We start from the raw sequence: 22,493 nt of genomic DNA, 5'->3' as shown, positions 1-22,493 counted from the left end.
GATAGTATAAAAAGAAGAGTGAGGAGTGAGGGCTATTTTGTGGTGGAACCTGAGGGTAGGAAAGGGGGATTAATGTTACTTTGGGACCAGTAGACGAGAGTGGAAATTCTGAACTATTCCAATAGACACATTAATGCTTGGATTAAAAATGAAGATAATAATGAGAGGTGGTTGCTGACAAGTTTTTATGGGCAGCCTGAAACTAGACTAAGGGCAGAAGCTTGGCAGTTGTTGGTATCATTGAGACCATTAGAGGAGGTAGGTTGGTGTGTGGTAGGGGATTTCAATGAAATATTAACACATGATGAAAAAAAATGGGGCAATCCAAGATTAGAGAAACAAATGGGTAGGTTTAGAGAAGCATTGGAGATGGGAGGTTTGTTTGATTTAGGGTGGAAGGGTGATAAATATACTTGGAGTAATAAGCATGGGGATGAGACTTTCACAAAAGAGAGGCTTGATAGAGCAGTAGCTAATATAAGGTGGAAAAGGATGTTTAAGGAAGGGTGGGTAGAAGTTCTGGCAGCTAGGTGCTCTGACCATAGACCTATCTTACTTTATGTGAACCAGAAATTTTCAAGTGAAAGGAAGAGGAAGAGGTTGTTCAGATATGAGGCCAAATGGTCTTTGGAGGAAGATTGTGAAGAAGTTATAAAAAGAGCTTGGCAAGTGAAAACAATGGGTAGGGACACAGAAAAGGATCTGCAGTTGCTACTGGAAGACAGTAGAGAAGCCTTTCAAAGCTGGAGCAGGAAGATTACTCTAGATAAGGGGAGACTTATAAAGGAAAAAACAGAAAGGCTTAAAAAATTACAAGAAGATGAAGGGAGTCACAATATGATGGAGATAAAGAAAATACAAGAGGAGATAGGGACCTGTCTTGAGATGGAGGACTTAAAGTGGAGGCAAAGGGCCAAGTTGGATTGGTACATTCATGGGGATTGAAATACTAAGTTTTTCCACTGTTGTGCAAACCAAAGGAGGAAAAAGAATATGATTTTGCAGATTTATGATGATTATAACATGAGGCAGACCAAACCTGAGAAGATTGAAATGGTTTTTAATAACTATTTTCAGAACCTGTTCACCTCAACAAACCCGAGCTCTGCAGATATTGAAGACAGCTTAAGGGAGGTGGTACCTTGTGTGACAGATGATATGAACATTTGTTTAACCAGAATCTTCACTAGAGGAGAGGTCGAGGTAGCTCTTAAAAAAATGGCTCCATTAAAATCACCAGGCCCAGATGGATTTGGACCATGCTTTTATCAAAAGCATTGGCATGTAGTAGGTGATGAAGTGTGCAAAGCTGTTTTATCATGGCTTAATGGTAATGATCTGAATCCTTCTTTGAATTACACTTATCTTGCTCTTATCCCTAAGGTTAAAGAACCAAGAGTGGCTAGTGAGTTTAGGCCTATAAGCCTTTGTAATGTTGCCTACAAGATCATGTCAAAAGTCTTGGCAAATAGGTTGAAAATATTTCTGAATGCTCTTATTTCACCCAACCAAAGTGCCTTTATACCTGGAAGGTTGATTACAGATAATATAATGGTGGCTTATGAGGTGCTTCATTCAATGAAAGCTAGGAAAAAAGGCAAAGTAGGGAATATGGCTATCAAATTAGATATGTCTAAGGCTTATGATAGGATCGAATGGTGTTATTTAGAGGCTGTTATGGGGAAAATGGGTTTTTGCAGGAAATGGATTGAACTTATTATGAAATGTGTAACAACTGTGAGCTATTCTGTGTTAATCAATGGTAGCCCTGGATCAAGGTTCCTTCCTTTGAGAGGTTTGAGACAAGGTGACCCTTTGTCACCATATCTATTCATTCTTTGTGCTGAGGGGCTTAGTGCACTGCTTAATCATTCTGATTCTAGGGGTCACACAAGAGGAGTCACAATTGCAAGAGGTGGAACTCAAATTAACCATTTACTTTTTGCTGATGATTGCATTTTGTTTGGAAGAGCTGTAGCAGGAGAGTGGATTAAAATCCAAGAATTACTACTGAAATATGAAAAAGCATCAGGGCAGTTCTTGAACAAGGAGAAAACAGCAATCTTTTTCAGCTCTAACTCAAGGAATGAAGAAAAAAGGAAGATTTTGGAGCAAGGAGGCTCAGTTATGAAAGGTAGCTATGAAAAATACTTGGGTTTGCCTCCTGTTGTAGGGAAATCCAAGTACAATACATTTAGAGGTATCAAAGAAAGGGTGTGGAAGAAGATCAGCAATTGGAAGAACTCTTTTCTGTCCTCAGCAGGAAAGGAGATCTTGATCAAGGCAGTATTACAAGCAATTCCAACATATACCATGAGTGTGTTTAAACTTCCAAAAAATCTGTGTAAGGAATTAAATCTCTTATGGCAAATTTCTGGTGGGGCAACCAGTCTAGTAGCAAAAATATTCACTGGTGCAGCTGGGAAAAACTTGGAAAATCAAAAGGGAGGGGAGGCTTGGGTTTCAGAGATCTCGAGAGCTTCAATGTGGCTTTGTTGGCAAAACAAGGATGGAGGTTTTTACAGAATCCAAAGAGTATGGCAGCCAAGATTTTCAAGGAAAAATATTTTAGCACAGTCTCTTTGTTTGAAGCTAAGTTGGGTTATAGACCCTCATTCATATGGAGGAGTGTATGGGGGGCTTTGAAGCTGTTAAAAGATGGTTTAAGGTGGAGAGTTGGGGATGGGAGTAGCATAAGGATTTGGGGGCAGAAACGGCTTCAAACACCCTCATCTTACTGTGTGCAATCTCCTTGCTCGATTTTAACTGAGGAAGCAAAAGTTAGTGAGCTGATCTCTGAAGGAAAATGGAATAAACAACTGATTGAAAGAATTTTCACTCAAGAAGAAGTTGAACAGATATGTAGCATCCCTATTAGTAGACTAAACTCTGAAGATAAAATAATTTAGGGAGGTACCAAAAAGGGACAATTTTCTGTTAGCAGTGCATATCAGATGGAAATGAACAAGAAAGAAGCTTTGAAGGGTGAAAGTTCAAGGGGCAGAGAAGGGGATGCTCGATGGCAGGAAGTATGGGGATTGAATATTCCAGGGAAGGTAAAAATTTTTATGTGGAGAGCTATGAAGGAGTTATTAGCAACTAGAATGAATCTGTCTTTGAGGAAAATAACAGATAGCTCATCTTGCCCAATATGCAAAAATGATGATGAATCAGTGATGCATGCAATTTGGTACTGTCCAGCAGCAGCAGATGTTTGGTCCGAATCAAACATTGTCATACAGAAGTGGAGCTTGTATGAAACTGATTTATTAAAATTATGGGACAGTTTGGTGGAGAAGGTAAGCAAAGATGTGTTAGAGGAGACTGTTATGGTTATGAGAAACATATGGTTAAGAAGAAATGAGTTCATCTTTGAGGGAGTTTTCAAAAGTCCAAGCCAAGTCATTAAAGCAACTAGAGATGAATTGAGAGCTTTCCAACTGGCTCAACAGAATGCAAAGCAGAATCCAATTCCAAGAGTAGAAAGAGGAGCTGTTTCGTGGAGCAGACCAAGAGAGTCCTTTGTTAAAGCTAATTGGGATGCAGCAGTGTCGAGAAAAGATAGAAAGGTGGGGCTAGGGGTGGTTATTAGAGATGAGGAAGGGGAAATCTTGGTTGCTGCAAGAGAACATATTATTTATTTGACAGACTCTGCAACAGCCGAATGTCTTGCTTTATGGAAAGCAATGGAAGTGTGTAGAGAGCTCAACTTCAACAGAGTTTTATTCGAGGGTGATGCTCAAGTAATAGTGAATGCTGTAAACAAAGGGGATGAAGACTACTCCTCTTATGGGGGTGTAATTGAAGATGCCAAGAAGATGTTAAATGCTATAGAGAACTGGAGTGTTAATTTTGTTTATAGGGAAGCAAATACGGCAGCTCATGTGCTAGCTCAAGAAGCTTTATCTTTACATACAGATTTAGTTTGGATTGAAGAGACTCCTAATTGTATTAGGAGTATTATTTGTAAGGAAAAATCATGTAATGATTTTATAGTTCAATGAATGAATACAGAGATACAATTTCAAAAAAAAAAAAAGCTTCCACAATTATATGTTTTTGTCCTCATTTACCTAATTACATCTTTGTCCTCTAATCTTTGAGTTCACATCAAACGACTACTATTTTGCCCTCATTTGCACAAATACACTTTCTTTGAGTTCACATTACATAATTATGTTTTTGCCCTCATTTGCGTAATTACCTTTTTGGTCCTCTAATTCATCATTAAAAATACAATTAAATTTTCTATTATTCTAATATTACTTCCTCATGAACAGTGGATTTTATTTTAAGTTCACACTATTCCCATTTGCACAATTACGTTTTTGCCCTTATTTGGGCAAGTACATTTTTGTCCTCAAATTCATCATTAAAATTTTCTATTATTATAATATTAATTACAATATAATAATAATGTACTTTAAATATATATTATTATAATTAATATAACATAAAATTCTAATCTTATTATTTAAGTCTATTAATCTTATAACATAAAATTAATATAACATGTGATATAACATAAAATTAATCTTATAGTTTTTAATATAACATATAAATTTTAATATTATAATATAAAATTAATATAACATAAAATTTTAATTTTAAACATAAATATTAATATTAAGTTACTAATATATACTTACCTTTGATATATATCAATGATAAATACATTTTTAGCATAATAAATTATAATATACATATATATATTGTTTTTGTAAATATATTTTTACACATTTGATCATATATACTCATATAAAAAGTCTAGAACTTATATAGACTATAATTAAATTTAATACTATACTAATATATGTTAATTATTATAAAATAATATACTTATACTGTAATATAAATAGACTAATAGTTTAGTATATATAAACTTCACATTATCACTAACATGATTAATCTGTAAGACTGGAAAAACTGGACCGATTCAAAATTAGAAAAATCGAAAGTTTCGATTTTGGTAATGAATCGGTCTGGTATCGATTCTTAAATTTTCAAAACTAGTGTATACCAGTTTGATTCTAAAAAATGTACAAAATAGACTGAATCAGATCGGTTACACTTTAGTGATGGCCATTACAGTGGGACCACCTATTTATAATTCTTGCATTTCAGCATTTAGGCTTGTAGTGTTAATTAGTTTGCAGATTATTGTTTTATTAATTATTTTGATGTTATTTTTAGTCCAAGCCCATTATGTTGGCTAAATGTACTGAACGACTTGTATTCTGAAAATCTATTCAAACTGTTCAAAAATATTCTAATGTTCCTTCTATCTTCTTCTTTTTCATTACGAGGTCCTCCTCGAAGTAAGATTGTTCTTTCAACCCGAAATTTGTTACATGTAACAAAATCAAAATCACCCAGAACATACGAAGTTTTGATTTTGATTCACATGAGACCAGTCGAACAAAATACCGTACATCGATCGATATCTCTTTCAGCACCAAATAAAGAATTGAAATTCACAAAAAAAAAAAAACCAATTCTTTGCAGATGGCCGGGGGACAAGGGAGCAATTGCAACAAGATTAAAAAATGGAGATGGTGATTAGTCTAAGGGAATGCTTAGGGAATGATATGAGATGAAATGAGAAATTTATGAAGATTAATGAAATTATTTAAGTTATGATATTTTATGAGATTTTAAAAAATGAGAGAGAAAAAGTTGAATAAATTTATTATAAAATTAAAATATTTTTATAATATAATTTTTATTTTAAGATTTAAAAAAGTTGAATTATTTTTTGTGTTTTGTTTGAAAGTTTGAAAAAATTATAATAATTAGATAATGATTAAATGAAAAATTTGAAATTGAAAAATGTATGTTTAAATAATGTTTGGATGTTGAGATGAGATGTGATAAAACCATCTCAACATCCAAACAATCCCTAAGAGAAATTCTATATAAAAGCCTTACATCACACACCTTCACTTAATCAACAGTACGTGATTTGTCATTCTATCTTAATACTTAAATATGTGTGGGTTTAAATAAAATGATAAAAATGACAAATCACATATTGGTTACATAGAGCGAGGCATATGGTGTAAGGTTTTTTTGTAGTATTCCTCTTAGTCTAGTTATAGAGCCACGAACAAACATATATAGAGAAAAGAGCTAGTTGGTTCTAAAATTTTCTGCCTTTCAGAACGAAAATTAAAAAAATTAACAAAATAGATGATAAATAGAATTCAATTAGTTTTAAAAAAAACATGATGTGTAATATATGAGAATGATAAATAGTAAATTTCAATAATTAATGTTATGTATGTACCTTATTAGGGGTGGGCTCCGACTCCGACAGAGTCGGAGTTATCATTTCCGACCTCCGACTCCGACAAAAGTTGGAGCCGAATTTTCCCTCTGACTCCGACTCCGAACTTAGTCGGAGTCCGATTCCAATCGGAGGTCGGAGCTCCGAACTCCTATTGGAACTGCGAACGGAGGTCGGAGCTCCGACTCCGAATTAAATTTCCGAACTCAATAAATAAATAAATTTCTAATTGTTGTTTTCTGTTCTTTTTTTATTATTATTTAAATTTTGTTGTTCAATTTCGTTTCAGATAGTGAGCAACATATATATTTTTTTTAAAAGTGAACCATCTATAAATATTTGGTTTATTCAAGAGTTTTCAATAATTTAAATATTCGTTCTGATTTTGTTACTGAATTTTGATTATATATTTAATTTGTTTTATGTCCGCCAGAAATTTAGCATTAAAAGTGCTCATGACTCATGAGTTGAAAATTACACAAATTTAAAATTTTATAGAAAAGAATGATGGTACGAATTTGTATAATTCGATTAATTTCAGTTGGATAATAAATTATAAACGTTTGAGAGAGGATGGATAAGTACTAATAGAAATTATAGAATAAAGAGTACTTATCTCACGTCTTTGCTCGGGATATAACTACATAAATATAACTATATAAATAGTTTAAAAAGTAAATAACATGTATGATGTAACCATAAGTTATAACAGTCTCATTTATAACGTAATAACAATATGACTCAATCTTGAAATATAACTACATAAAAATTAAACACGGATTTCATTCAAATACTTTTTGTTCCATTGGTCATGCCTGAAATGAAGATAGAAAGTAGCAATCAATAGATGAAAAAAAATTGATAATAAAAAATTGAATACGGTAAAAGAATAATTTGATTCTTACCAAGAAAGGAGGTTCTCTCAACTCCATCTCAACTCTCAAGTAGCGTCCGTTCCAGACTCTCAATCATCGGTAATTATGTTAGGGTTCACAATTAGATCTATAAAATCATAAAAAGTAGAAGTTAGAAACATTAAAAATAATTAAATCATTATTTAAAAGCATATAAACTTACCCGATTCAAGCCTATAGCTCTCGGCATCAACGCCAACGATATCTAGTCCAATGTGCGTTTCACTTATCCAATTTTGTGTGCAAACGAGGGCCTCCACGGTTGACGGTGACAATGAACTCCGATAAGCATCCAACACGCGACCTTCAGTGCTAAATGCCGACTCTGAGGCAACTGTAGTGACAGGAATGGCTAGCACATCTCTGGTCACAAGGGAAAGGACTGGATACTTGGTGGAATTAACTTTCCACCAAGTTAATAACTGAAATACATCACTAGGTGCCTCGACAGCTTCCATAAAATATCGTTCAACCTCAGATGTACAATGCATAATATTCCTTGTTGACATGAGTTGATGATACTGCCGTATAATACGATTGCCTCTAACCCCTACAGATGGGTCAGTATCACCTGAGGAAACTGTCGATCCTGTCGGCCTCGAATGTGAGGAGCTACCAACTGCGGATGAAGGCTGAGCACTAGTACTGTAGTGATGATATAAGTCATCAACATCACTTTTTAGCAATCTAATAAACTCTGCAGCCTTCACTGCCCCGAGGATGGAATTTACCCAAAATTCTAGAACGGCCAACTTAACTCGGGGGTCAAGGATCACAGCCACAAATAGCAATCTATTTATCTTCTCAATATTCCCCCAATATTTATCATATTTGATCTTCATCCTCGTAGCCATAGCAGATAACAATCCAGCAGAGTCAGTACAACTATCTTCCAACTGGAAGTGAAACTCCGAAAACTCGCTGAAAAATGAGTTCGCAGTCGTATATTTGGATCTAAATAGCCGCATGGTTATCTCATAAAAAGTTTTTAAAAATTCAACAAAATAACTCACACTGGTCCAATCATGTGCGTCCGGCGCACCGAGCCCCTGTCCTGCTGGCTCCAACAAAACATACCTCAGGCCCCCATCCTCAACCTCCATCCGCTCGAATGCTTTTTGGTACTTCTGTGCCACATCCAACATCATGTATGTAGAATTCCATCGAGTCAGAACGTCCAAGCATAGCATACTAGAACATTCAATCTTCAGATCTTCTGCTATTGCCTTAAACTTGGCAAGCCTTTGAGGGGAACCCCTCACATATCGTACAATGTTGCGGACTCAGGTTATGGAATCATGAACCTCTTTTAATCCCTCAACAACTATGAGGTTAATGATATGAGCACAGCATCGAACGTGAATAAACTCGTGGGCCCGAATGACATCATCTCTCACCATCGTGTTCCACTTAAACCAATCAATTGTTGTTTCATTCGTACTGGCATTGGCATTGTCAACTGTAATACACAGCACTTTTCAAATTCCCCAGTCCTTTAAACAATCATCCATCTTTGCCCCAATGGATGCACCTTTATGATCCACAATTTCTTTAAAACCAATAATTTTTTAATGCAAAATCCACTTATTATCAATGTAGTGTGCTGTGATACACATGTAGCAGACGTTCTGTATGGAAGTCCATGTGTCAGTCGTAAAAGACACTCTCTGGCCAGTGGTAATAAACATCTTCCTTATCTCATCCTTGTCCTTCGCATACCTCTTCATACAATCTCGCATCACTGTATACCGTGATGGAATGGGAAATCGTGACTCAACAAAATTTAGAAACTTTCGAAAGCCTCTTTTCTCGACTGTGGTAAATGGCATCTCATCAGTAATTATCTTCTCTGCAAGCATGTCCCTCAACATCTTCTCACTGTATTGAGGGATGACTAATTTCTTAGTCTGTGTACCATCAGTGGCTGTAGAAGTTTGGTAACTGAGGTTGGCCTGATCAGTGGCTTGCAATCCCTTCGCTATTTTATATCGTTGGCAACCATTTAGATGTGCTATTAATACACTGGTACCTTGCTTCTTCGAATGGCATCCACAAAGTGATCCACAGTAATGACATCTTGCTACTGGGTTCGCAATTTCACCAGGAATTTTGGTGAAATGCTCCCATGTCCACGACCTCTTTTTAGAAGGTCGTGGTGGTTGATCTTGCTCAATGGGCATCTCCTCCTCTTCATTGAATATATTCTCATCCTCTATATCAACTAGGAGTGGGAGTCGACTACTCGCACAAGATGTAGCTGCTCTAGATGTAGCTGCCCTAGATGTGGCTCTAGGGGTGGAAGTACCCACCGGTGTAGGAGTTGTAGCATTGGCATCCGCCACATCCCCTTGTGGACGATCATCTCCACTATGTCTAGGATCCATATCACAATCAATGAAACTGAAAAAATTAAATTAGAAGCAAAAAATTAATTTAAAAATAAACTAGGCTATTGTATTATACAATAGGACATGTATTATTGTATCATAATATATTATCGTATTGATGTATTATTACATCGAGGTTCGGTTGACGTGCGCTAGACTCAGCGGAACCCATCCAGAGAGGTTCGCTCGACATGCGCTCGAGCAGAAACCATCTAGAGAGGTTCGCTCGATGTGCGCTCGACGTACGCTCGAGCAGAAGCCATACAGAGAGGTTCGCTCAACGTGCGCTCGACGTGGCGCTCGAGCAGAACCCATCCAGAAAGGTTCGCTTGACGTGCGCTCGAAGTGGCGCTCAAGCAGAACTCATACAAAGAGGTTCGCCCGACGTGCGCTCGACGTGGCGCTCGAGCAGAATCCATCCAGAGAGGTTCGCTCGACGTGCGCTCGAGCAGAACCCATCCAGAGAGGTTCGTGCGCTTGACGTGGCGCTCAAGCAGAATCCATCCAGAGAGGTTCGCTCGACGTGCGCTCGACGTGGCGCTCGAGCAGAACCCATCCAGAGAGGTTTGCTCGATGAGTGCTCGACGTAGTGCTCGAGCAGAACTCTTCCAGAGAGGTTCGCTCGACTTCCGCTCGACATATCGCTCGAGCCAATGTTCAATACAACGTGCGCTCGACACCTCGCTCGAGCGCAAGTCTTCAATACAATGTAAAATTTAGGGTTTTGAGCGCCGTGTTGGGACTATATTGAATATTCAATACAACCAATTCACAAGAATCACAACTGCTGGCTCCAATTCATAAGAGGCGTGCTTGAATTAAATTTAGAGCTCATAAATTTAGGGCTCACCGTAGGTGGAAGCTGAACAGAGGAGCAACGAGGAACGGCGGCACGGAGGAGCAACGACGAACGACGGCACGCTGACAAGAAAGACACAAGACGTGAGGACGGCTTCACAGTTCACTGGTTCAGTCACTGGGACGGGAGACGCAAGAGAGAAGGGAGAAGGAAGAAGAACTGAAGAAGGAAGAAGAAAGGGGGACGGGGGACTTGGGGCTGAGTTTTTGAGGTTATTTACATATGAAACGACGCCGTTCCATATTAAGTGGAACGGTGTCGTTCAATAATTTTTTTTTAAACCCAGCTGTAAAACGACGTCGTTTTACAACTGGGTTTAAAAAAAAATTCGGAGTCGGAGTCGGAGCTCCTTGTAGCTCCAACTCCGACTCCGAATAGTTATTCGGAGCTACTCCGAATTCCGACTCCGAATTCTGACGACTCCGACGGAGCGGAAGTCAGACGGAGTCGGAATTCTCGAAATTTTACACACCCCTATACCTTATTATAACAATTCAGATATTATATCTCCTAGGCCCAGTACTACTCCAACTAATTAAGAAATAAATTAAAGAGCAAAATAAATAAAAATATAAAATAGATAATATTGTTGTTACATAATAATGCAAAACATAAATTTATAAAAAATAAAATAAATAATAATACATTACAATTAATTCAACTAATACATAACAATACAAAATAAATATTATTGTTGAATATTTTATGTACAAGTACTGATTAAATAACTTGTCTTATCAAATTTGCACAAAAAATAGTGTCTTTAAGAGAGAGAAAAAAAAAGAAAAAAAAAAGAAAAAAGATTACGGAAAACTAGATTAAAAACTAAATCCGTAATCGAATCCGAACGGATAAATTTTCAAGCTCCGAACCGGATCCAAAATTCCGTCCCGATTCTGCACCCCTAATGAATATCATGGCTCCACTCATTACACCGGTATCTTCATCCATGCATGATATACCAAAATAAAAATTAAACTACGGTTACTCTATTTGACTATATGGCTCATACATAGAAAACAAAGACCTATATGATATATGTCTCCACACGAGTATTCTAGCTTGTGTGTTAGCCACGTACGATTATTTCTTTTGACAAAAAGAGTGCCGTAATCCTCTAAATTAACAAGCAGCTAGCATGACCATTTCGGTCTTAAATATATATGAAATTAACCAGTGAGGAGAGAAGATGGATGGAAAGAAGGAATATACCGTAACCAAATATAACGGAGATCATGGAGGCTACTATATCACAGGCACAAGCATGTTTGTTGAAGCTTCTCTTATTCTCTCTTGTTAAAATATAAAATAAATAATAAAATTTATCTCTTCTCATCGGTTTAAATTTTTAAAATAAGTAGTGATTATATGGTATCAGAGCAGAGAACTTGAGTTCAAACTCTAACTCTATACTTTATCCTACTTAATTAAATATTCTACTTGTTGAGCTACTCATTGAGAGAGAATCTGACCCACACATGAAAGAGAGTATTAAGATATAAAATAATTAATAAAATTTATCTACAGTTTAAGTTTTTAGAATAAGTGGTGATTACATATTGCTTCCATCCTCCATCGAAATCCTACTAATGTCGTTTACCTCTGGGTGCTTTTATCACGACCTGCTTCTTCTTTATCCATGTGAGTATGATCCCTTTCAGTCACTAACCATATCTTATTATATATATATATATATTGAAATTACCTAAGTACTCCTGTAATGCAGCGAAAATATCTTCTAATTCACTCAATAAATTAGTTAGTCGTCAAGCATACAATTAATTTGATAAACAATTAAATACATAAAATAAACAAAGTATGTAACACCAAGATTGGTATCGAATGGAAACCCTTTAAAGAACTCTTTAAAGGTAAAACCATACGGGCAGTTAAACCCAGAAAAATCAATTTTATTATTCGAAAACCAATTACAAAACCTTTGTCAATTGACACTCTTACTTAACCAGACAAATAACCCATTTGTCTTTTACCGCAGTAGCAGCCAGAACCACTGACGATTTTCAAACATTAGTTTTTCTCCTGAAACTCCAGTGGCTGAAACTCGACCAATCAATTCTCCAACATGGAATATGCACGCACTCAAAAAAGAGAGATAAAACACTAGAAAAATCTCAAGAGAATTTTCTCACACTCAAATACCACTCTCTGAGAGAAACAATATAAAAATTCTCTAAAGAATTTTCTCACTAAAATATGCACTGGAAAGTGCTCTAGAAAATATAAAGATCTGAATCTCTAAAAATCTTAACCAGTAGAATCTCTTAAATAAACTATCTGGAAAGAGTTCTAGTTTCAGTAGGATTCTACTGACGGATAGAATCTATCGTGAAGACGTCTCCTGACGGATTGCTGAGATGTCGCGATAACTCTTTTCTGTAGTAACTAATTTCTGTTTAGCTTCTATTATGGATAATTTCTTGATAGTTCGAAATTCTTTCTACTTGATATCTTCTTTTTGAATCTTCTATCTATATCACTTGATATCTCCTATCTTTTTCGAACATTCAATCTTAATCAAAAGTCTTTTAAACCTTTATCTATTTAACATTTATATATAGTCGAAGAAAAAGCTAGGCCATATAAGTAAATTAACGATGCGTTTTCGATGCGTCGACATTGTCGAGATTTTAACTGTAAGTCATTTTTCATGGGCCTTCCACTTGTCACTTTTCTCGTATAATTTCTTTATTTTGGATAAGAAGAGAACAAGCAATATGACCTGTGTAATCCGAATCCTCCGTCTAATATGCCATTAATGGACAGGCCGGCCAGCAACATACTGTGACCAAAAATACAAGGACCAGCCATATCTTTGGACCTCATGAATTTCAGCAAAACTGATCAGCAGCACAAAAAATATATATAGAGTGCTTCGATCCCAGCTTATGTGTTTATGTTAATTTTGTGTTCATATTTTGATAAAGAAATTATAACTCAAAACAATAAATAGACAGCTGCATATCTATCATGTGGCATTTAATATAGAGTAATGGTACAAATCTCAAATAGACAACTTTTCGTACCCTTTTGTAAAAAAATGATCTCACTAAAACAGAAATTTTTCTTTTTATACTTTTTCATAGTGAAATCTATTTTTTTTTTACATAAGGTCCTTTGTCAATTGGAGCTTGTACAAATAATTTATCTTTAATATATATTAGAAATATTGAAAAAAAAAAAAACATGAATTAGTATATTATATAATTGGAGACGTTGCCACAGTACTCATGCACTTAGTGCAAACAATCGGCCACTAATCGATCGAGATAGAGTGATAAACATATATAATAATAAAGGAAATCTCTTCTTTCAAGCATTTTTGCTTGAAAGAGAATGAATCACGGATTCAAGATCTTAATTTGGTCGTAAAAAAACCCACCCATTTTTATCGGCTTAATTGGACTTGTACCAAATCTTGGGCCATTTAATTTATAATGAGACGGACGTTCAGGTTCTAATTGCATGCGCATGGTGGGTGAAAAAAGAAAAAGGTTGCTGAATCATACGATGTACAAGCAATCTGCGTATTAATCTGTATATTAATGTTGTTATCTTTATATTTTAAATTTAAATTAATATTATTTTTAATAAAATTTACTTTCTGACTAATCATATTGAATGAATACGCGTATTAGTACACAAAATCACTTACAATTAAATTTTTTCTTTTATAAACTCCTTATAATTAGACGTCGGACCTTTTTTAGAAGATATTTTGATATAGATTACTATTAGTATTATTTTGTTTTTTGTGAAAAATTTTAGGCCATACAGAAACATTCTCATCTCATTATTACAATTTTTTTAAATTCTTATATAAAATATAATAAAAAATTCAACTTTTCAAATTTTAAAATAATAATGATATTAAAAAATAATATTTTAAGAATATTTTATTCAACTCATCTACAATCATCTCATCTCATCTCATCTCATCTCATATCACTATCCAAACGAATCTAATATTATTATGGTCGCATAAAAGTAGTTTGAATCCAAGGTGACGAGACTTTTGAGTTAAAAATCTGAGGTTGTTTTTCAATAATTCCTGAATCCATTTAGTTTTTCAATAATATATATTTAGAAATACAACAATAATTGGAGGGAGATTTCATGTATGCATGCAGTCAGCCCCAAAACTTTGACAGAATTCTCTAAAGATCATCAACGTCGTCGTCCGCGTGCAATACAGAATGTATATAAATTAAGACTAGAAGTTGGTAGGATGCCTGCATGCGAGAAACTTTATATTATTATATATTTAGCATTCCCCCTCCTTTGGTTTCTTCTAATAATTAATAATTCGTTCCGAGCAGAGGTCATTACAAATGGGAGGGCCAGACACGTTTCTGATGTTGTGATATATTATAGATACCAACATGTGTCACGTACGTCCATTAACTTAGGAAATGGACATGTGGCGATCATCGATTATTATTTCTTTTCCTATATATGTTGATGGACGCTTCCTTACATCAGAATGGGCGGAGCTGAAGCAGTACTGACTCGGGCTGGCTCCCTAGCAGCTAGCTAGGTAATACACAGTACCAGCAGGACTGAGGATATTATATACCCTCTATTCGAAGCGTCTGAAAAAGTTGTGATATGTGACGGATGAGTGATATCAAGTCGAGCCCGGCACGATTGTTTTGAGAATTATTAAAAATTTAATTTTTTTTATATTTTTTTATTTTTTATAAAGATTATTTACATACTTTATAATTATAAATATTATTTAAAACTTTATTTTTCTAAGAAAAATCTATGGCACTCCCAGCTTAACATGATGACAACATCTTTACTCACAGTACTTCTGAGCTATATATGTGAGATTATAAGAGATTTTTCCATGCATGACTTCCGGATAACTCTTTCATTGAGCATTTTTTGTTTTTTTTTTTTGGCTGAATAAATGATTAGTAAAGGGTCGGAATGTCTAGCGAGGGTCCAAGGGATAGAGTTCACAGAGGGAAATTATTAGACTGCATGCATTCTCATATATAATTACATGCATGAGTGAATGATTTCATTAATGAGTTTAAATTGGGATTACCATGCATTTTGGCAGTACAGCAGGCTGGTAATTGACAAATATCAGACAACTTCATTGCATTGAGATTATAATGAGAATTACATAATTTGCAAATAGTAGCTGCAATTACTTCATGTGCCTAAAAGCAATTGAAACAGTACGTAGCAACGTCTTATTAAGAACATGAGCTAGCCAGGCTCTTTTCCCGTACATTTTTTAAATCTCTCTTGATGTTTGAACCTTCGTCAACCCTTTCGGGGAGCGCAGGGGATGCTGTATATGTATATATAATATAATATTAAGCAAAGAATCAGCTATTGACAAGCAGGGCCCAGTTGAAGGCCATAGCTGGGAAATAACATTCAATTGAGAAAATGCACTGCATATACCGACACTGCTTGCAGGCTAGCTAGAGATCGATGATGTTTCATGCAGAGAGATTGAGAACCACGTACGGTTAATTGCTTGTTGTTGGAGACACTTTGAGTGTAAAAGGCGCTAGCTAGCTAGCCTTAACTTTGCCAAAGAACACGTTCCAAAAGGACGTACAGGGAAAAGAAAATGGAGGAACTAAGAGGAAAAAAGATGTAGAGACACTTGCATGCAAAAGATGATTTTGTTTCCTTGGATCCCCACCTGCATGTTCATGAAAGAGAGCTTCTTTGTAGTACTGACTTTTCTTTTGGAGTGTTAATCCTGCCTAAAGATTTTTCTGTTCTTTATACCACAAAAAAGTTAGAGGCTCTCCTTTGATCATTTCTTGCACGCTTGATTTGGAAGATCATCAGTTACAATTCAACGTGCTTGTTCACATCGAGAGGACAAAAGTTACTCTCTTTTTTGACGACCCACTACTCTGTTATATATAGAACCCTAGGACATTACTATTCAAGGGTGGTCGTAGCTGGTCTGCAATGGTTCAAAATATTTAAATTATTTATATATATATATATAAGTAATGTTATCGTGGAGTGATAAGTATCGTATAGTCTTTTTGAAAAAAATTAAAATTTATTATTAAAAAATTAATTTATTTTTTAAATAAATTTTATATTTATTCTTTTTTTTTTAAATAATTATACAGTAGTTACCTACTTACTACTGTAACTACGATATATATAGAGGGAATCCTATAGCAAATTAGCAACTAAATTTACAAATTAATGTTATAGATTATGTGGAACAGTAAAAAGTGCAGATTCTTGTAGTCTTTTTTGGGTATTGTGAAATCATTTGGTTCCATTGATCTCCTAATCAAAGCAACAATTTCCGGCCAAAGAAAAATTTAGTTAAAGCGACGATTGGGGATATATATATATACCTTTTCAAATTAATTTGCTTTCTATTTTAAATTCAAAATAATTTCGAATAGTGGTAAAAAAAATTAATATAAAAAAAAATAAAATGTCCAGATAATCGAATACAAAAAGAAAATTGTCAAAATGTCAAAGAACAAACAGTAGAAAATTATTACTTTGTTGGAAAAAAATAGTTGCTCTTTTTTTCAGTTATTGAAAACATCGAAACAAAGAGAATCACAATCTTTGGAACCTTTAGCATCTTCAGCAATTTTTCAGTATATTATGCAGTCTACTGATCAGCCTTATAAGAATCACTCCGTCAGGGTACGGCTGCATGGCCGATACACCCTGAACAACCCTTATCATGAATAATCGCTCAATTTTTAGAAGGTCTCTCTTGGAAGGTAGCTCTTTGATATTTAGCGAGCTAGCTAGCTTCCCTCCAAAAGTAATTCAAGAAGAAAGATCACGATTTCAAAAAATAAAAATACTAAAGTGAAGATCAAGATCAGAGATCATCTAGGAAAGCTAATTGTACGTACTATATATATATATATATATATGCAAGTGGAAAGGGAAAGGGAAACAACCTTGTAAATACAATCGGATTGACATTTCTTATAATTCTACGTATAAGATTTAATTGTATAAATCATTAATCTAATTAAAATGATTTAAGACACATTTTAAGTACTTTGTTTGAAAGATCTAAATATGTAGCGATTATTGAATATTATATGTAGATCTAAAAATACAATATTTAATTTTATTAGTGATGATATAAGGGTAATTAAATGCTTTATTAATTAAAATGTCACAAAAATATAAAGAGAAAATATATTTATAATCGTGAATTGTACAACTGTCACGTAATTACGTATTTTAAAAAAAGTAAATAAAATATACAATTTATATGAAAAAAATTAATTTTTTAATAATAAACTCTACTTTTTTATCTAAATAATTACGTAACATTTACACATTTCATGGTTATATATAGAATTGTACTTATTTTTCAGGTTAATATACGATGAGTAGCCAAACCTGAGGCAGAGGCTACTCTATATCGATCGATATTGCATTTTTCCAAACAAACACTGTCAAAAGCAGCCCTTTTTTCATGTCATTCTTTTTTGTGTAAACAAAGTGAGATCATGAATAAGCTTCTACTCCAGGCTCCTCCTCCCTATATAAACCCCCACTTTTCTCACACAAACAGTTCATTCATAATCTTTGACGCTTCCATACAAATGGCTAAACGCTTCAAGCTCCGTATCTCCCGAGTCATCCCCTCCTTCCAATCCTGCCGTTCCAAAGACCCCGCCAATCTCCCAGCTGATCCCGTCCGTCCCTTCTTTCGACCTTCTCCGGTCAATGCTAAACTTGTTAACCTACGTTTCCCAGCCACTGCCCCAGTACTCCAACCCTCCAAAACGCATCATTCTTTCCTTAAGCGCCACGTGTCATCCGCTTTCATATCCGTCGGCTGTGGTTTCAGATCTAGACCCACTCTTTCTGATGATGACCGCACCGATTCGCCAGATTTCCAGTGGGAAAAAGAAGAGAAGTGGCACGTGGTCGCCAAGGTCTACGACGAGAGCCCTCGCCGTAAAATCTACAACTCCTCGGTCTCCGGAGATTCCGACGAGGACGTTTTGTCTGTCGCTCGGACACCGGCACGGGCACCGCCAGCTCCTCCCACGGTGGAAAAGAAGAAACGACGGGTCAAAAAGAAGAAAACGGCGCAGAAATTCCGCATCAGCACCTCTTCAGCTGATAGTGGACTGTTCAGCAGTGAAGGTCGTGACGAGAGGGACGACGAGGAGACCGAGACCTTAGTTTCTTCTTCCAGAAGCTTCTCTACTGATTCCTCGTCTGAGTTCAGCCCCCACTTGGAAACCATACGCGAGATTCCACTAAGCTCCACGAGGAGAAAGAAGAAGCCGAAGAGAAACGTGAAGAAGGTGAAACGGTGCGTTTCGAAGGATGGAAAGGCAAGGAAGGTGATCCCGTCGTCTCTGGAGAGCGAGTCTCCGGCAAGGCTGTCGATGTTCCAGAGGCTTATACCGTGCACGGTGGACGGGAAGGTGAGAGAGAGCTTTGCGGTGGTGAAGAAGTCGGAAGATCCATACGAGGACTTCAAGAGGTCAATGATGGAGATGATCTTGGAGAAGCAGATGTTTGATGATAAGGATTTGGAGCAGCTCTTGCACTGCTTTTTGTCTCTGAACGCTAGGGAACATCATGGAGTTATCGTCCAAGCTTTCTCGGAGATTTGGGAGGCTTTGTTTTGTAGAAGATCAACTAGTCGACGTGTTTCTAGGGCTCTTTGAATAAATAAAAAAAAATCATGAGTTTGTACGTACGTATATATATATATATATAATAAAAATATTAGAAAAACAAAAATATCTCTTTTTTATCTTTTTTTTTTTTTTTTTTAATTTCAGTTACTGCTCTCTGATCTGCCTATATTCTCTGCAAAAATGGGCACTGATGAAAAGATCATTACAAATCAAAATATCTCAAGGAAGATTTATAAACAAGATCTATGTGGTTTTCTCTTATGCACTGAAAAATGGATCCGTCACAATCACTTGCAGCCTGCCCAATGGAATCCCTATAGTAAACAGAATGAATTCATTTATAAAAATTTAAAAAAAAAAAAAAAAAAACCCAGTAAGATCAGGTCTAGAGGTTCTGAAGGTGGTGGTCGGAGCAGGTAGCTGAAATATTGACGGGTTTGGGCTTTTGGCGGAGAAGCATGGTCATTTCAAAGGAAGTACACCTGCGGAGTAATGCGTGGATGAGCAGCAGCTAGCTAGCATGAGTAGTAGATTGGGGGTCGGTCGGGGACCGGACCCCTACATCATTGACCAAACTAGCACAGGTATTGACCAATTATGATAAAAAGCTGCATGCATGCATGCTAGCTGCATGGTGGTTGAATTTGCTTTGCAATTAATAATCCCCACCATTTTCATACTGATTATTCCGGTGCACATGGGACTTCTCCAACTTGGGTCCACATGTTCCCAATTTGTTGAAAATTATCATCATTTGCAAAGCTACAATGGTTCCTCTCATCCCGACTACTCTTACACATGCTATGATCATCTGATTAGAATTACTACATATTTTATGTTGCATGTGTCCATAATAAAAAGTAATCAAATCAATATTTGTTGTATTGATCATGATTATGTCACCAATCACGTAAGTTTTTTGCAGTAAAAATTATAATGAGTTTGACATTTTCTCTTGCAAAGAAGTTGTCAATCAATAGAGAAATAATATTTATAGTGATAGAGTGTGTAATAGTCGTGTAATCATTTTAAAAAAAATAAGTAAATATAGAATTTACATGAAAAAAATTAATTTTTTAAAAATAAACTTTACTCTTTTAAAAAAAAATATTACACGACGCTTGCACATTCTACGACTGTATCTAATGTTATTCATCCATCAAAAGCGAGTAATACTTTTGAAAAAAAGGCCAACATGCAAGAGAAATCTCGGCCATAGTTTCGAGCACAAGCATTTATTTATAGTCCAACAAGGGTTATTTGTTTGGTTATTTTATTTTTCATTTTAGCCCTTTCGAAGATATATATGTTAATCCAAACACCTCGCAATTTACTCTAAATGGCTAGAAGACAAGAATCCTATATTAATGTCCCAGTTATGAGTTCCTCCGAGCTCTAATAAAAATATTTTACAATTACTAGGATTTTGATCATTCAATGTTTGATGTGATTTTGATCACTAGGGGGACCGGAGAGCCAACATTTCCAGTGAATTACCAACATCACTCGCCGCCCGGCACTTGCTCCCGAAACGTCGATTCCTGTGTCTTCAACTAGGCCATCAGGCAAAGGCCCGTGCTCCATGTTTGCCGAGTTATATATCTGTCAGTCGCTCAATGTCCCCGTGCAGTAACAAAACTCCAAAGCCTGACGTCGGACTAGCACTGCATGCAGTAAAAAGGGAAGAGAGGGTGGGGGGCGGGCGAGCCTTCGCATGGATAATGCCTCTGGCTACGAATCGTGTTGTTTCGTGAAGGGCACGCCGAAAGTCCACAAAAAGCATAAGGAGCCCTCGGCCCAAGAGAATGAAATCGTACTCCCCCAGTGGTATGCTTTCAAGTTTTCATCGGGTATTCCGTGCTCACGCCATCAGAGATTCCCTCGTGAACCTAAGAATATTAGCATTAGTGTATATGCATACGTATATATAAAATTATTTTTTTTTTATATATTTAATTTGACATTTAAGTAAAATTTTTACATTAATTTATATATGCATATTTAAGATAAAATAATAATAAAATATTATTATTTTATTATTATTAATTTTTTGCCTAATTTTTTTTATAGACTTTGCAATTAGAGGACCGGAAGAGCATGCAATAATATCAACTTCATAATTCTATACTCAAAAACAGTTTGTAATGTCAACTTAATACAATACAAATTTCTCCAAGATCATTACGATAGAAATTCCTCCATTGGAATGCACCAGCCCTCGTTCATATGTAAAATAAAGATGAAAACAACAATTTTATTTGCACCAGCCAGAAAATCAAGCATTTGTTTCTTGGGATTTTTAACTACACCACAAAAGCAGATCTAAAATTTCTCACTAGCCATGCAGTTGTCTCCTCTATAGTACTTATCCCAAGCCATTTGGACAAGAAGTATCTCCATTCATCAATAAGCAAAATTATAAGATTTTGTAGGCGTCATCATTCATCAGAAAGTTCTATTTGAATAAACTATTCCACAAGTTCTTGTAACTGTGTATAAATATATATTAAGGTAAAAAGAAAAATTAGTTTTCTCGAAGTTTAACCAAAAGGTAAAAAAAAAAACTTCAATCACTAAGAACTTGAAAAGAATTTATTGAAAGATGAAATGATCACAGATTTATGAAGATGACAGTGGCATGGGCAAACATTATAGCCCTTATTTTTGTTTTCAGTCAAACACAAAGCTGAAGACCCAAAACAAGATGAACGTTTCCGGCAGACAACTACATATTTGTTTTCAATCTCATAGTTTTGGGGCAATAATCGAAACCATATGCATCATCAAAACCAGTTGCACGCGAGCAAGAATAGAAAATCAGAATCTAGCGAGCAAGAACAGAAAATCACGAGAAATGCAAAGCCAGAATCATCAAAACCAAGAAACTCTTATCTAAAACCAACAGCTTCGAAACCCTAATCTAAAACCAAGAAACCGAGAAGGAATGCATCATCGAAACTGTGAAGAAACAGAGGAAATCTTTCATATCTGAAAATGCAACCGTGACGAGTCCAGAGTCGTCACAAGCTCTGTCAACAACCGTCGTGAGAGAGAGGTGCACGGGTTTGATCTTTTGTCGAGATTGTTCAAGTCGAGAGAGGGATGGAGAAGAGGAAATAGTGTTTGGGGGGGAGTGCAAATCGAGGTGAAAATAATCTCGTTGGGGGGTTGGAGAGAGAGAGAGAGAGAGGGAGGAGAGAGAAAAAAAATGAATAAAATATATTTTGGGGAATGAATAGTGGATCTCCAAATTTACGTAAGTGCTGTTCATAACTAGCTAAATATTTGAAGATGCATAAGTCAATGTAGAGGAATTTAAGCTCATATTATGTAAATATGACTTTGCATATATAGATGCATAGATCAATGTGGATGCTCTAATGAAAC

At 35.7% G+C, this 22,493-nt stretch overlaps 2 protein-coding genes across 2 annotated transcripts; both read left to right on the top strand.

The window, feature by feature from the left end:
• Positions 1 to 342: 342 nt before the first annotated feature.
• Positions 343 to 945, top strand: LOC108995291. Its single transcript, XM_018970825.1, has one exon. The coding sequence runs from the start codon at positions 343 to 345 to the stop codon at positions 943 to 945; it is 603 nt and encodes a 200-aa protein (XP_018826370.1).
• Positions 946 to 17,904: 16,959 nt separating this feature from the next.
• Positions 17,905 to 19,165, top strand: LOC108995350 (transcription repressor OFP7). Its single transcript, XM_018970908.2, has one exon. It carries the CDS (start codon positions 17,955 to 17,957, stop codon positions 19,131 to 19,133), a length of 1,179 nt encoding a protein of 392 aa, XP_018826453.1. The 5' UTR covers positions 17,905 to 17,954; the 3' UTR covers positions 19,134 to 19,165.
• Positions 19,166 to 22,493: the final 3,328 nt, after the last annotated feature.

This window comes from Juglans regia, chromosome 7, assembly GCF_001411555.2.
Source record: "Juglans regia cultivar Chandler chromosome 7, Walnut 2.0, whole genome shotgun sequence".
NCBI lineage: Eukaryota > Viridiplantae > Streptophyta > Magnoliopsida > Fagales > Juglandaceae > Juglans > Juglans regia.
The sequence above is the reverse complement of the archived record's forward strand: the minus strand, read 5'-3'. Positions and strand labels throughout refer to the sequence as shown.